At 49.7% G+C, this 16,634-nt stretch overlaps 2 protein-coding genes across 5 annotated transcripts; one reads left to right on the forward strand and one right to left on the reverse strand.

The window, feature by feature from the left end:
* Positions 1-343: 343 nt before the first annotated feature.
* On the forward strand, positions 344-15,515 carry pbl (epithelial cell transforming 2 pebble). Of its 4 annotated transcripts, none has more exons than XM_001352484.4 (11): positions 344-1,056; positions 4,514-4,727; positions 9,035-9,170; positions 9,246-9,352; positions 9,414-9,663; positions 9,842-11,413; positions 12,751-12,882; positions 12,950-13,309; positions 13,382-14,434; positions 14,514-14,669; positions 14,751-15,515. In XM_001352484.4, the coding sequence occupies exons 1-11, from the start codon at positions 1,026-1,028 to the stop codon at positions 14,892-14,894; spliced, it is 4,155 nt and encodes a 1,384-aa protein (XP_001352520.4). In that variant the 5' UTR covers positions 344-1,025; the 3' UTR covers positions 14,895-15,515. The 4 variants fall into 4 exon arrangements, with proteins under 4 accessions (XP_001352520.4, XP_033237976.1, XP_033237977.1 ...); XM_033382085.1 differs by lacking the exon at positions 344-1,056 and adding an exon at positions 2,438-2,652; XM_033382086.1 differs by lacking the exons at positions 344-1,056; positions 9,842-11,413 and adding an exon at positions 2,445-2,652.
* eIF4E5 (eukaryotic translation initiation factor 4E5) lies at positions 15,516-16,594 on the reverse strand. The gene is made up of 3 exons (XM_002135316.3): positions 16,108-16,594; positions 15,843-16,030; positions 15,516-15,770 (listed from the first exon to the last, which is right to left on the reverse strand). The coding sequence occupies exons 1-3, from the start codon at positions 16,440-16,442 to the stop codon at positions 15,610-15,612; spliced, it is 684 nt and encodes a 227-aa protein (XP_002135352.1). The 5' UTR covers positions 16,443-16,594; the 3' UTR covers positions 15,516-15,609.
* Positions 16,595-16,634: the final 40 nt, after the last annotated feature.

Raw genomic sequence — 16,634 nt, forward strand, 5'->3', positions numbered from 1 at the left:
AACGAAATAGGGTGTACAAAGGCTATACACGCATCATGTCTTCAAATACCAGCAACATTGCGACTATTTTTTTTGTTGAACTATTTTGTTCAAACCATGTTTTAGCCAAAATACAACAAAAGCAAGGACTAAAAACTAATCAATCGAGTAGAAAATTGATTCATCTTTGTTCTAAAATTATGTGGGCACTGCTAAATGTTCTATTTAGCTGGTAATATTCGTCGGAATATCAAAAACGAGGAATATGTAACATAGAACTTGAGCTCGTCAGTATATTTACAGTATATTTTTAAAGTAAGTCGGTATGTTTCGGTATATTTCCGAGGGTCAGACCGTATACCCTATCGATAACTCCGATGTTTTCAAAGCATTTTCCTCGTCAAAATTTGTAAATTTTCGTCTAGACAGCTGGAAAAGTGGAAATATTATTTTTTTTCACGGGTGCGACGTAAACGAGATAGTTTCTCCATATTATTTCAGTAATCGGAAGATTCATATACAGCCCACAAGTCGGAGCTGGGAAACAAAAGTGCGAGTGAGACGAAGACGAACCGGACGTGCTTGGCCGTTGAATTTTGATTTTTAATTTCGACGCGCAGCCGTGGCGCGTACCCTGGCAGAGTGCAAGCCGCTTAAATGGTTTATCTTTTAGTTGTTGCAATTATTTGAGCAAATTCCGAGGTGCAAGTGTGTTAATAGTAAATATAAAGCGACGGACGCTGCCGCTGAGCTCACCCCTTTCCCGCATCTCTGTTCGTGTCCCCGTTCGCCGGCTGTTCCTGTGTGTTTTATTTGTGTGTGTGTGTACGCGCACTTTGTTCTTTTGCGCGCCGCTTTTTAATTGAGCAATTGACAAGAAAGATATTAAACAAAACGATGCCCTGGCAATGGACGACGCATGCATGAGCGGGCCAGGCTTCAATAGTTCACAAAATTGACGGTCACAAACTAGATAATTCCGAAAAACTCCTTGGGTTTGTTTTTGACTGTGTTCCGTTTTCGTGTGCGTGAGTGTCTTTATCGAAATGGAAACTATTGAGGAGCAATCGAAATGCGGTGAGTACTGAGAGGGAGACAGGGCAGGGCCAGCCAGCACCTCCTTGGCCTCCCCCACACCTCGACCCAGCCCACAACGAAACGCATATTTCAATTTTCAATGTCGCCAGAGGCACGGTGTGGAGTAGGGGAGTCAGGGGGGGAGGGTGAAACCACAGTCGGGGCCAAAAGATCCTCATAAAAAATGTCTCTGGCAGCAAATAAACACACATCCACACACGTATGTATGTATATGTGCACAAGTACATACCCACTGACTAAAAAAAAGAATACAGCCCATGGCAGCGCGTCAGGGAATCTTAAGCTTTTTATTTTCTGAATTTATTTCTGTGTAGAAAATATTTATCGCATAAGAAGAATTCTTGGGTGTGCAAAATGCGGTGCGCCCCTCACCGCCGGCACTGTACCGTACCGTTTCGTACCGCCCAAAGCAGGGCTGGCGTAAGAAAAGGAGGAAAAGGAGAAACAACAACAGAATAGCGGCAGTTCCTGCTATCAGTGCTGGACATTTAGCTTTTTTCTCCCTGCATTAGCATTCCTTTCCTCTGCGGCTCACTGGCCAGTCCTACTTCCCTCAGGTAGAGGGCCGCTAGAGAGATCCTCTTCCTGTGGTCGAGTGCGTGTGCGTGTGCGAGTAGTGCAGTTGCGCCTGCTCGTCCTTTGATTTTCCACCCCTCCGCTCACTCTCTCTCTCTCTCTCCCTTTCCTACCTATTACACATGTTGACAGAGGCGCACATGCCGATATTCAGAGAAGAGGGGTCGTTCGTGTCGTCTGCCTCAATGTTAATGGCATTTTTACATGCCTCGAAGGTCTGCTCTGCCTGCCTGCCGTCTGTCTCTAGGTTCTCTGCTCTGCTCGCCTCTACGTCAAGGCTTTCTCCTCTTCGGGACACGTAATTTTATTACAAGATTTTTCTTTGATGAGTCTCTTTCTGCTGTTTGACAAAAGACTACGAACAGACCAGGCCGGCCGCCCACAATCCGCCGCCCTCTTCACTCATGTCTTCACTTGGCTTTTCATTTTTCAAATGCCACTCAATTAGTTTTTCATCAGGTTTCTGGCAGGCAGCCAAAGAGATCAGAAAACAACAGCGAAATCCGCTCAGGCAGAACGGAACGAAGAACGAAGAAATTCCCAAATGGCGAAAAATGGTTCCCATCGCAAGGGAGAATCCTGCGCTGCCGCACCACCACCTGTGAGGGCCGTTTCTGCATGCGATATTCCTCCATTGCCGTGCCTTCCCTTTCCCTTTCGTTCCCTTTCCCCTTGGACCCTTGGTGGACGCGAACACCTGTGGCTGTGCGAAACAGCTTGCTGCAGGTCTCACGATTCTGCCTCGACTTTAGTTACAGTTCGGTGCTTGATCCCTGAGGATCTGTGGAACCTGTGGAAGAAGCAACATGTTGCACTTGCCCGTTACGCGGCTCTCGTTCGGCTGCCACAGCACATACGGCAACAGCAAAAGCAACAGCAAGAAATTGGTCACGGTCCAGCGGCAGGCTGCCTCGTACTTCACATATGGCGAGCAGGAGCCCAGCAGACAGACAAAGCTCCGGCAGGAGGCCCTCTGTCAGGTGTACGAGGATTTTACAGGTACATCTACGACTGCTCGAGGGTGTAACCCTGCCAGGCTCAGGGGTGGACTGTGGAGGGATCAATGAGGGTCAGCACTTAAGCAGGGTTGAGGTTGAGAGTTTAGCCGAGAACAAAAAATAAACATTCTCCAAAACGCAGATCTATTTCCATGGAAATTTGCGGGGGAAACGGAAACCGTACCACTCGCGGCTGCAATTCATAGAATTCGTGATCGTTATTAATCATTTCTGGGAGCAACATCATTTCTGTGTTTAAAAACCATTAGCAATCAAAGCCTGTAAAACAATTGTTCTAAATTGTTGTGACAGTTCCCTCCCCCTGCCCCCCTGCTCGGCCTCCTCCTCCCTGTTGCACTATTCTCTCGGAATTCCCAATGAATCTGGCGTTCCCAGAACATTCTCCGAATCCCCTGATGAAATACGATCAAGACTAAAGTTGTACAAACTTCAAGGTTGGACATTCCTAAGTTATTTCTGTCTGGATTGCAGACATTCCATGTATTTGAGAAATGTTCCTAGTCCATAAATCCCCCCCTCCGCGACCCATCCCCCAACCATTAGGTGAGTGGCAAGTGCATCTGTTTGCTGCTTTCGGGCATGCATTGCATTACTGGAATTATAATCCATATGGAGATTCCGCCGATACGTAGGAGAACGACCACACAAGAGAGAGAGAGAGAGAGCGGCAGAGACTCCTCCTGCCACTGCCACTCCCACCCCACTCCACCCCCCTGTTCGGTTTGGTTGGGGGGATCTTCTGCAGTTCCTGGACTTTGCCTCAATTGCACAAGTGGCGAATGTCTCGCCAGTGCACAGATACGGATACAAGTGCAGATGCAGATGCAGATACAATTGGCATCGGTTACAGCTGCACAATTCTGGATAAAATTAATGCCACAAAAGCTGCCGCATTTCTCTCGTCTCTGGCTCTGCCTCTGCCCCGGCCTCCTGCCCCCTCCCCCACCCCCTTTCTCTTTACTTTCCTCGCTCATGTCGATTGGGGGTAAATGATTTGCACTTGAAAACGTTTTCTAGAGCCCCCATCGTGCTCTTGTACTTTGCTTCTCTGCACTTGGGTGGGTGCCCGTGCCTGTCCCTATGTGGGTGGCTGAGCTAAAAGCCCTGCCCGCTTGCAGTTGTCATCCGCCACCCCGCCCCCACCCCCACCCCCTCTCTGTTCTGGGCTGCCTCTCCTTCGGGTTCTTCGGCACAATTAAAATTGATGTCAACAGCTCACAATTTGTGGTTGCGTTCCTAATGATCGACAGCCCATTGCTTGAGGATTCTGTCCCAAAAACACAGCCCACATTGCCATTCTCCACCTACGTTCCACCCTCCGCTCTTCGCTTTCCTCTGCCCTGTGCATATGTGTGTGTGTGTGTGTGGATTATATTGGTGTTGGTTTTTGCTGTTCTGTTCTGTTCTGCTCTGTTCTGTTTCTTCTCTATTTCGTATCTCTATTTTGTTTGTTTTATTTTGCACAATTGCCTGCTTCCTCCCTCTCTGCCTATCTCCATCCACTCATCTCTCATTGTCTGTGTGTCTCTGTCCCGCACTCACTCAATTGCATAAACAAACAAATCCACAAAATTTTGCCATAAATCACAACAAAAACTTTTCCCAATACCCTGTAAACAAGACAGGTCCAAGGGGGAGGACCTGCTCCGAGATGGACCAAGAAATGTGTAAACTAGACCTTTGAATCAGTATTTGAGGGATGCAACAGATAACAGATACTAGGCAGCACCTACAGGGTATCATTGCGTAGACCCTGTGCCCGGGCTGGTGGTGTATAGATTTGCTTGATTTATGCCCGACATGCACTTATTCCCATTTCTGATCCGTTTCCCTCTCCACAGAGATGTCCATTACAACGCTGCCCACACGGATCTGCCTGGTGGGCAACGTTGGCCAGGACGCGGACACGCTGCTGGCAGCCGAGAGCTTCGGCCTGCCCGTTATAACATCCGACTCTGGTCTGGACACCGCCGACGACAAGGAATGGCGGACCTTCTACGTGATGGGAGACTTTGAGGGCGACAACTTTCAGGCGCTGCACAAGCAGAAGGAATGGTGAGTACTAGTCACTGGTCCACAGTGGCGGCTATTATTAGCCCCGTCCCCGAGAATAGCAACAACAAGAGGCACAGGCCAGGCCGAGTCAGAGTCTCAGTACTGCTTAAATTAGACACAAATCTGTCACATGTGTTCCCCGAAAGAGCCAAAGAGTTCCATAACCATCATCGGCGGCGACAACAAATTGAATTTGAAATCGAGACACACGCGTGCTGCCGCTGCTTCTCTCTCTCCCTCTCCCTCTCTCTCTCTCCTGTGGAACCCATTATTGACAACGCTTCATACGCCACGCACAGCAGCAGTCCACACTCAGTCCACACTCCGATGCATTTACCGGTACACTCGCATGCACATACTCTACACAAACTCTATGCGGTGCTCTTCCTTGCTCATATTTACTCGCACGATGGAGCAGCTGCGGAGCGAGTAGCGTATCCGATAGTCGACTTTTGGGGAATTGTGTTGTGGTTTCTATGGCTACAAATTGTCAAATTTGAAACTTGCGCAAATTTGTGGTTCGTTTTCTGTTCTTCTTGTTTTGTGTTCGTTTTCTTCTTTTTTTGCACGCTTGATTAATTTGCCTGCTGCGTAGTAATGGTGGAATACCTCTCTCCCTGCACCCTTTCCCCCCTGGCAGGCATGCTCTCTCGCTCATTAGTGATTAAACATAACTTTTGGTGATTCTTTAGCTCTGGTTCAACATTTATTTACGAGCATTTTTCGCTTCGTGGAGGTCACCAAATGCGTGGAAATTGTTATGTACGTACGTACGTACACACAGGGTGATAGAGAGGGAGGGGGAGGGGAATGGATATGGGTGGCACAGGAAGATGAGGTGGTGTGTTGGGTGGGTGGGCGTCTGTTTTTCCTTTTCATGTTCTCAACACTTTTGCAACGCCGTAAGCGTAAGGGAATTCTGCAGAAGCGGAAGAAGCGCTCGTTCGCCGTTCCCCTTTCCTCCCTTTCCCCTTTCCCCCCGTTCCCGTTTACCGTTCCCCCATTAAGAATTATTATTTATTTCATAGATTTTCATTCATGTTTCGCCGTTCTATTCTATTCCGTTCCGTTCTGTTCGTTTTGTTATTGCAAATATTCAACATTTGATTTTCTTTGTTCGGGTTTTCGGCTCTTCTGTTTTTTCATTCTTCTTCTTTCAGCTCTTTGCTAATTATGTTTCTGTTTCTCATGCTCTCATTCGCATTCGAATGTATTTTTTATGGCACTTCCCAAAGTTGTACAAGTTTTATTTTTGTTGATACTAATTCAGAGAAGAAAAATACATTTCCAGTTGGAATTAAATTCTGTTTACTAAAACTAGAACACCACGTAGAACAGATAATTTATTGGCAAGAAAGTTGCTAATTATTTTCGTAAACAAATATTTTTTGTTTGATTTTGTCATGAGAATGGAAAACTGTCTATTGATCATTGTCATTGCACAATTCCACGATTAAGCGATTCGGGGCAGGGGCAGGGGAAAATCGAATCGAATCGAATCGAACAGTTTTTAATGAGGAATTCCCAGGAAAAGCGCGAAAAACCCAGAAAAGCACTTAACGGCCACTTAACCTCCGCCCAAAAATGATGCCACACACAAGAGAGACAGACAGAGTATCCCTCTGTGTATATAGCATCTGAGTATCTGAATCATTGAGGAATTCGCTGGCAAATCCCCCATTTCGATGATCCATTCATCCATTCATGGGGGAAGTCGTTGCCTATTTTGGCATCGAATAAAAACATTTACTTGTGAAAACAAATACAAATACAAATTCATCTTATAAATTATAAATAAATGACACTTTCGGATGAAGAACTTTGCGTGTTTCTACAGAAATCGAAAATGAATCGTCGTTTGTTTTTATATTTTGCTGTTGGGCATTTATTTATTTTTTATTTGGTCTTCTCCTGGGAGGGCCAGCGGCGGAGGAGCGGAGCCCCTGGTGCTGGCATTGCAGCAATCTCTTGGCGCCAAGATTCTATAAAAATGCAAAACGAACGATGTCAAATCGTACGGAGAGATGGTGTGGAAAGCGGCAACGGAAATTCCTGCCGTACCACAAAAAAAAACCCCAAAGAAAATCCAAAGAAAATCAAGAAAAATGTACGCACAGTTTTATTAACTCATTTTATATGAAATACGAATGCGAATGCGAATACGAATACGAATACGAATACGTATTGTACGTTTTGTATATATAATATAATTTATAAGTTTCGATATATGTATATGGCAGATTAATTGAGGCAGAACGCAGAATGGGAATGGGGACGACTGAGGAGTGCGAGTCCGCCAACGACATGTCATTGACTGTTCTATAGTTTTGACCCTCGCAAAGTTCGAGTGCCCCTCCGAGTGTCGGGCTGTCGGAGTGTCGGGGCAGAGCAGCAGCCAAAGATCGGCGCACTTTACAATGTGCCCCAAGAGTGCCCCTTTGCCTTTGCCTTTGCCACATCCATCAATCTGCCCCCTAGAACTGCCCCCAGCCCCCTCGACCCCCTCCGCCATTGTGGAGGCCAATCCATTGCGATCCGAAGGAGGCCCTCTGCCGCTCCATTGTTGGCGCGTGCGATGCGCATTTTTATGCTTTGACTAAGCACAAGAGAATTTTCCTGGGTTTTCCTTGAGTCGACTTTTGAAAATTATTTAATTGTTCTTTGGAATTTTGTGAAAAATATCCCTCTCTCTCTCTCTCTCTGGGGGGAGATTCCAACTTGTGTCTGTCTTGGCTTTAGCTTTCTTTGTGGATTTGTCACCTCTCTCTCTCTCTCTGTGTGAGAGATCTATCTCTCATTGTGAGAATGCTTCACATATTAAGTGGCAACAAGGAGGAGGAGGAGGAGCAGCGGGTGGACAAGGCATTTTCTATTTCCATTTTCCATACGCTCGCTCTCTGGCGCTGCGGCTGTGGGGCTGCTGTCTCCATCGTCCCGTCCCCATCGTTTATTCAATCATTCAATACCCAGCAACGGGTGCCAGTCGCCGCAGCAGTTGTGTTTGTTTAGTTGCTCCGCTCGGATACGGCCAGAATCAGGCACGACCTATACACACATTCCCGGGCTGAATCACAGATACAAGATACAAGATACAACAGAACAAGTGACAACAGAAAGCAGCAAAACAGAATAGAATCTCGCAGATACACAGATTCTTTCGTCTGGCAGTGACAAATATTTGTGCATATGGAAATCTTCCTTTGTTGGTAAGGAAATGCTGTGGCAATGCTGTGGCAATGCTGTGGCATGCTGTGGCTGTGTGGCAAAGTGTAAATCTGTAAGATGATATGTGGCAAATGAGTGAAAGCCAACAGGAAGTGCAACACGAGAAAAGTCCAAGATCAAGTGTAAATGTGTGTGTGTGTGCGTGTGTGTTGCAAGTGAAACGCCTTTCCTTTAGAGGCATGTGAATGTGGAACAATTCTGGGGAGATCGGAACCCCGTGGAACCTCCAAATGCTTCCATCTGCCTTTCCAGAGTATCCCTCGAATTTTCCACAAATAAATTAACAGGAATTCCCCCACCCCCCACCCTCACGGGATTACTCAATTTTCGGGTGTACCGCAAATTGTTTTTGCAATTCCGCCCACCCGTGATGGGGGGAATGGGGGAGGGGGATTGGGGGGGGGGGGGGGATACTCGTAAATTAAATTACTCCTCTAAGGGGCAGAGGAGCATGCTTCAAAAATGTATCATAAATAAACGCCGCATCACACATCACACATCACAGATCACAGATCGTGCATCATACGCCTCGTACGCCAACAAAAATGGGCACAATGCTTGAGTGGCGGCTGCATGCGGCAGGCTGCAACTGCACTTCCGTTCCATTCCGATTGATTTGTTTATAAAAACTTCCGGCTTCTGCCGGACGAAGAAGGGAGGCCGAGGCCGAGGCCGAGGATTGGCTGCGGCTGGCCGTCGGATAAACACTGGAAAAAGCCAGAGGGCGTTGGGGCAATGGGCATCCATCCGAGTCAAAGTTCAATAGTATCTCTCGCATCGCAGCGCCACACAAATTGAAATCAATTTCTCGCCTCAGTTGCGCCTCAGAGGTTGCCGCCAAAGGGATCGATCTCCGCTATCGCTATCGCTATCGGTAATAGCCGATACCCAACCGATTCGCAATCGAATCACGGCTGCGGCAAGGTCAGTGCAGGCATAAAAGCATTGCAGCCGCCACAAACAGATTGCCTTGCATAACTCAAAAGTGTGCCACATAAATATTTAATTTTAATTGTCTCTCGGGATCCCCTGCATCTGCATCTGCATCTGTATCTGTATCTGCTTCTGTCTATCTTTTGCAGCATTCTGGGCCCGTCCGCTTTGAAGTACGCGGCAGAGATGAAGCAGACGCTGGGCCACAACTCGCGGCCCATTTACAACTACGCGATGCGCGGCGTCGTCACTTGCTTCACGGGCATACGCAAGAAGGATGAGCTGGTGAGTGGAACTCTCCCTCTCTCTCTCCCCGGAGGATCCTTCAATTAGATTATCCTCCTCCTCCTCCCTTTGCAGACGAAACTGGTGCACCTCATCCACTCCATGGGCGGCTGCATCAAGAAGGACATGAACCCCAAGACAACGCATTTGATTTGCAGTCACAGCGGCGGCGCCAAGTACCAGTGAGTAGAGCGGCCTTGCTTCCATTCCCCTGTCACTCTATAATCGTCCGTCTCTCGTTAGATACGCCAAGACCTTCCGTTTGAGTGTCGTTCGGCCCGACTGGGTGTACGCTGCCTGGACGGAACGCGACAACGTGCAGTTCGAGGCCACGCAGGACGGCTTCACCAAGAACCACCGCCTGAAGGCGTTCGAGGGCCAGAAGGTCTGCTTCTTTGGCTTCCCCGCCGAGGAGCACCAGCACATGGTCGACGTGCTGCTGGAGAACGGCGGCGTCTGTGCCGACCTGGACGATCCCGAGTGCTCGCATGTTGTGAGTGAATCCATCCAATCCGAACGCATCCCCCCTCCCGTAGCTCCATCTCCCGCCCCCCTCCCAGAACGTAGAATGCATGCCGTAGTGTCATTTGGGTCTCTTGTTCTCCTTTGGAATGCCCCCCTCTTAGCCACAAACATCAACTAGCCATAAACTCCACGTGTCTGTCTTCCAGGTGATGCCCAATACGGGCGCTGTACTTACAAGCACTAGCTCTAGCACTGATACTAACCCAAGCACAAGCACAAGCACAGGCTTAGGCTCACTAACTAACCCTCAACCACAACCACAACCACAACCACAACCACATCCACATCCACAACCACTACCCACCACCCCCACAACAAGCGTCGGCGGGGAGCCACGCTCCCTCCAGACACCCACATCGTCGCTAGGCAGCGCGCGGGCAGCAGGCGGGGCGGCAAACGAAGGCGAACCCATGGATGAGGCGGAGATCGATAGTGCAGGAGGAGTCGGAGGAGGCATGGCGCGGGCCCTGGAGCAGGCGCTCGAGGAGAAGGAGAACGAGCGGCAGGCCAAAGAGGACGACGACGAGGAGGACATCTTCTTCGACGAGCGTCTCTTCGTGGAGACGGCACCTGTCCTGCACAATGCTGGCGACGATCAGCTGCCAGAGTCCGACGAGGACGAAGAGCCGCAGTCGCAGCCGCAGCCGCAGCCGGACCCTGAGGATGTCCAGGCCAGCACTCCGAAGACGAGCAAGCCGCGCATCAGCCTCACCACGGCCACGCCCATTAAGACGCCCATCAGTAGTTCCCCTGAAATGAAGACCAAAGAGGCGACGATGGGAATGGCGATGGCGTTGGACTTTCAGAGCGACACGCCCAACATATCGCCCATCCTGAAGGCCATCGACGAGTGTGACATGGAGACGGACGATCTGTTCGAGGAGGTGGAGCCAGCCACTGAGAATGATCTCAAGCGAAAGCGCGACAGCATCGACAACCTGTCCCTGATTTCGGTGGACTCGTACGTCCTGCCGGCGAGCACCAAGAAGCCCAAGCTGACCCGCCACGGCTCCATCTCGCGCACCCTCCGTCGCTCCGTGAGCTTCGTGGCCGAGCCGCTCAAGAATGTGCTGCGGCCGCGGCGCAGCTCGATTGCGGGGGTCGATGCCTACACCATTCTGGGCAGCGAGGTGGCCGAAGACTCCGTCTGCTCGATGGCCTCGCTGAACGAATCGATCAAGCGGCCCGTGAAGGGGCTCCGCAACATCTGCAGCCGCATCACACGAAGCAGCACTCGACGCGCCGAAAAGGAACGCGATCGCGATCGTGAAGGCACTCCCGAGTGCTCCTACGCGCCGCCGCAGCCCATGGACAGCGGCTTCAAGACTCCGAAGGCACCCAAGCAACGATCCTCTGCCACGCCGAAGAACTCCAAGCGCCTCTTCGGCCCCGTCTCCGGTGTCGTGTCCGCCCTGGCCCTCACTAACGCCCCTTCCCCCTCCCCCAGTCCCAGTCCCAGTCCCCAGATCCCCCTCAATCCCACTGCAAAGCCCAGCTGCGATACCAACGACACCTCATACACACCGACATCGAAAGCGACATCGTCATCGTCATCGATCATGGCTTTCTGTGCTGCTGCAGTCGTCGTCAACGCATCATCATCGTCGTCTGCTGCTGCTGCTGCTGATGCTGCTGCTGCTGCTGCTGGGCATAGCGCGGTTCAAGATATTAAAGAAGAAGATTCCCCCGAAGGGTCGGCACGCGAGCCCATGCAAATGGTATTTTATATGTTCTCCTCCTCCCAAATATTTCTATCTATATGCTTTCGATGAGAGGAACAAGTCTTTGAAACGGCAAAGGATATCTAGGGACAGGGAATCACTCCTCACTCCTCTTAGGGATCCAAGTGTGTGTGTTTTTTTTGTTTTTTTATATATCGCCTATAAATATTAAGGTTTTATGCCATTTGTAATCCATTCCATTCCATTACATTTATTTGACTTTTTTTGGAGCATTTTTTCAGTTGCCCCCAATCCCCATACCCTATACCCATCCCCCTCCCATACCCCACTCCTAAATAAGAAATTGTTAATTGTTATTTAATGGTTAATGAATGTGTAGCTTAAGTCTGAACCTATAATTTGGTGCGGTGTCTGTAGTTTCTGTAAATAATTTATTTATGGTTTCTTTTGGTGTCTACTCCTCCTCCAGCTCCACCTCCAGCTCCACTTCCACCTCCAGCTCCAGCCCCACTTCCTCCTCCACTTCCACCTGCATAGCCAGCGCACAGAATCACACAATAGAGCGGCACAATAAATACTTCAAGTAGCCATTTGTTTAAGAAAACAAACAAAAACCGAGACAGATACAGATCCAGATCCACAGACAGACACAGAAATTCCTCGTTCAGCTTGAATAAATGTTAAAAAAAAAAGAAATGCCACCACCAGCAGCCAAAAAAAAGTAGATAAATAATAGAATGGAATGGGAATGGGAAACGCGGGGTCCGGGGTGCCCAACAAATTCATTTCGTTTCCATTTAGGTGAATATTATTATTGTTTTTGCTTCATTTACCCGAATATTTGCACAAATGTTTCTCCACCCTCTACCTCTCCCTCGCCCTCTCTCTCTCTCGATGGATAAACAATTTGCATTTATGTTCTGCACCTTTACCCCTCCCCGCCCCACCGACACGCCATGCCATGCCCTGCCATTCCATTTGCCGTTTCAAAGTTTCCTTTTGTTTGCCCCCAGAAAAATGTGCACTAAAAATGTTTTGTTTGTCCTTTTTTGCATTTTTCAATTCGAGAAACAGAAAATTTATTGTGCTGCTGCTGTGCTGCTCTGCTATCCCAACCATCCAACCACCCAACCATCCATCCATCCATCTATCCATCTATCCATCCATCCATCCATCCATCTATATATATCTATATCTATCGAGTGTATAGATTGACTGCTTGATTGAGACTTTGCGTATAATTAAAAATTGCCTCGAGGCAGAGCAAAACAAAACATTTTTTCTGTCTGCATTCCCCCTTTCAATCCTCGCGAATAAATTGTGATCAATGGATCGTTCGGAAACTAATTAAATCGATTCCATCGTCCGTTCAGGTGGTGGACGAGCACACGACCGTCGCGAAGCCCGACACCAAGAGCAATAACACACACATCCTGAAATCAGACTGGTTCTGGTATACCATACAGAATGGCTATGCCAACGAGATGGACTATCTGTTCGGAGACGTAAGTATCCTTAGCTTTGTCACTGTTCCCTACTTTGTTCACTCATCATTGACACTTTCTCGGCCAGTATCTGGATAGCATTACGAATACCCCGAACACGGACCGTCGGGACTCGCTGCCCGTCAGCTTTAACAAGAGGAAACGCAAGCGTTTGTCGCAGCGCATCCAGCTGGAGGGCACGCCGCTGGGCTCAGGCAAGCGACGCTCCTCTGTGTCGGATGCCGGCCTCCTGTCCGTCTCCAACAGCCTGTTCGACTGCACCACGAGTCCGGACAAACTGCTGGACAGCGACGACAAGCTGCTGCTGCACTCCGAGCCGGAGCCCATCGATGGCACGCCCGTGAAGAGATCCATGCGCTTCAACCACTTCATGGACTTTTTCACCACAGAATCCAACTACGTCGGCATACTGGATACCATTTTGAATGTAGGTGCCCCCTAGATCCCATCCATATTCCCCTTCGAGGTCTAATCTCTTGGCTGTTTGCCCTTTGTGCAGCTCTTTAAGAACAAACTGGAGGAACTGGCGGAGACGAATGATCCGCTGCTGAACAAGTCGGAGATCAAATCGGTGTTTGGCAACTTTCTGCCCATCCACGAGGTGCACCAGAGCATGCTGGAGCACCTGCGGAAGCTGCATGCCAACTGGCGGGAGGACTGCCTCATCGGGGACATCATCATCGGGCACCAGGAGGAGCTGATCAAGGCGTATCCGCCGTACGTGAACTTTTACGAGCAGATGAAGGAGCAGCTGCAGTACTGCGACCGCGAGTACCCCCGCTTCCATGCGTTCCTCAAGATCAACCAGACGAAGCCCGAGTGCGGCCGCCAGAGCCTGCAGGACCTGATGATCAGGCCCGTGCAGCGCCTGCCCAGCATTAGTCTGCTGCTCAAGGACATCCTGAAGCACACGGGCAGCAGCAATGCGGACCACGAGAGACTGGAGGAGGCCCTGAAGGCCATCAAGCAGGTGACGCTGCACATCAACGAGGACAAGCGTCGCACCGAGTCGCGCATGGCCATCTTCGATATATTCAACGATATCGAAGGTTGTCCGGCGCACCTCGTCAGCTCCAACCGCAGCTTCATCGCCAAGTGCGAGGTGAACGAGCTCTCCGACTCGTTGAGCGGGCGGGGGGACAGCCTCCTGCTGTACCTCTTCTCCGATTCCATCGAGCTGTGCAAGCGACGCTCGCGCGGCTTCAACACCGTCAAGTCCCCGAGCACCGGGAAGCCGCACAAGCACCTCAAGCTGATATCCCTCAACACGATCCGCTTCGTGATCGACATCTCGGACAGCCCGCGCGCCTTCGGCCTGCTGCTGCGCGGCGAGAAGGAGAAGCTCTACACGTTCACCATCAACGACGAGGAGACGGACAAGATCAGCTACATGAAGAAGCTCTGCAACCAGATAGCCGCCCACATGTGCCGCACGGACGCGGACAAGCTGCTGCTCTGCCACTCCTCCCAGGAGCTGGACGTGGACATCAGCGATGTGAATGTCAGCACGCTGAGCAAGGCCTTCAAGCTGGCAGCCAAGACGCGCCTGAAGGTGGGTTTTCCCCCCCCTCTCTCTCTGGATATACACCTACTGATGCGCTCTCTCTCTCTCTGCCTGTTTGTTGTTTTAGGTGGGTCGCGCCTTCTCCTTCAACAAGACCCCAAACAAGCTGAAACGAGCCGTTTCCACCATGATGACCTCGCCCTTTGGCAGCACAAACTCCTTGACGCCCTCCTCCCAGCTGGCCCAGATGCGTTTGGCAGCAAACAGCTGCAGAAATATTAACGTAAGCAAAGCGATCGATCGATCCCCCCCCTCCACCGCTAAGGGTGTTCTCATTCCCTTTGTGTCGATCTTGCATTCACAGGAAGTGGCCGACGAAGACGATTGCTCCAGCATGAGAAGCAGCTCCCCATCGACGCAGTCGGAAACGCTGGTGGTGCCCCCAATGTCTGTGCAGCCCACGCGCAAGAGCAAGGCCGGCGTGGGCGTCAGCGTGGGTCGCATTTAGAGTCGGGATCGATTCGGATCGCCTCCCAATATCCCTCCCAATTCCATGCCGCACAACTCGAGGCATCTTCGAATTCGTAATCTCACAGACAACAACACAGAACACATCAGAAACAGAAACAGAACCAGAAATTAATTGTATTTTTTAAACATTTTTTTTTTTCGTATTAATTGTTTAGATCGTAGAACAAATGTATCGTTAAGTTTGTCGCTTGTCGATGAGCAGCAGATGGCAAATGTTGAAGCGTTTGCCGCCGCACACCATCGACCATCGAATATCGACCATCGAATATCGAATATCGAATATGATTATGATTATGACCGATTGTATGATCCAACTGTAAATAGTTATCCCTCCCTCTCTCTCTGTCGAGAAAGAGAGAGTTGCGTATATGTAAACCCGTAACCCGTAACCCGTAATCGTGTCCGTGTCACCACACAATCGTAGAGTAGTGTCTGGAGATCGAGATCCGATTTCCCATCCATTGATCGACCGATCGGTCGGCTTTGATTGCCACACGACACACTGCAACACACACTGCAACACGCTGTGAATGTTTACTGAGTAAATTTTACAAAAAAATATTAATTTTCATAATTAAACAAGATTAATTTTAAACAATTGTCTGGCATTTCTTCGTTTAATTTGTAATACTTAAGTCTCGCTAACAATTTTGGCCCTTACATCGAAAGATATATCTGAGTGTCGTCTTCTCTTAGACGGTGTAGATCGACTTGACGCTCGAATTGGACTTGCACATGGCGTCCGAGTGCAGCTGGTACTGCAGATTGTTCGACTGCAGGCGGAGGAACAGCTTCAGCTTCTGGCCAATCTCCAGAATGGCTGCTTCGTTGCTCCCGTTGGCAGTCCAAACGGCTAAAGGAGTAGCGGCAGCGGGCATTAGGGGGTGTTCTGTGTCTGGATATGAATCCCAGTTCGGGCACTTACAGATCTTATTGTTCTTGGATCGAATATTGATCACTGCCCCGCAGATCTCCTCGGAGTTCTCGAAGATGCGCGCCGTCATCATGAGGAGTATCTCCAGCCAGAGGCGATCCAGTTCGGCCTTGGAGTTCTTGTTGACGCTGATCAGCCAGCGGCCGCCCTTGCTGTTGGCTTCGTCCTCCCACATGGGTCTTGGGAGGGAGAGGGAGAAACGTCGTTTAGATAAAGAAAAGCATGAGGGGTGGAGGATGAAGGATGGTTGTCCTACTTGATGCCCAGCTTGAACATGGAGTAGTCGCATCCGACCTTCAGCTCCGATGGCGGCCGGATGGTGTAGTACAGGCTCCAGAAGGTCTCCACGCTGTCGATCTTCGCGACTTCGGTGAGCATGTCCTTCCAGTGCTTGCTGCGATCGTTCTCCAAGTACCACAGGGTCCACACGTTCTCCAGCGGATGGCGGCTGTGTCGCGGGCATGCTGCCGCCGGCCCTTTGGTGGTGTCCTTTTCCTTCTCACCATTGGTCTGCTCCTTCGGCTTATCCTGCTGCTTCTGCTCCTGCTTGGGGTTCTCCTCCACTCCGCCTTTCCCTTGAGCACTGGCCATCGTATTCTTGGCAAAAACACAACCGAATTCCAAACAAAAACCAAAAACCAAAACTTTTTATCGAGTGTCGAGCGAACGAATTTCTGGGAACTAAATAAAAACACCAATGCTTCGAAATGGGATATATATCTAACAGTAGACTGAAACGTTCTTCAATCCACTTTCACGCACAAACATCGACTGACGACTGAC

Source organism: Drosophila pseudoobscura, chromosome X (assembly GCF_009870125.1).
Source record: "Drosophila pseudoobscura strain MV-25-SWS-2005 chromosome X, UCI_Dpse_MV25, whole genome shotgun sequence".
In the NCBI taxonomy this organism is placed as follows: Eukaryota; Metazoa; Arthropoda; class Insecta; order Diptera; family Drosophilidae; genus Drosophila; species Drosophila pseudoobscura.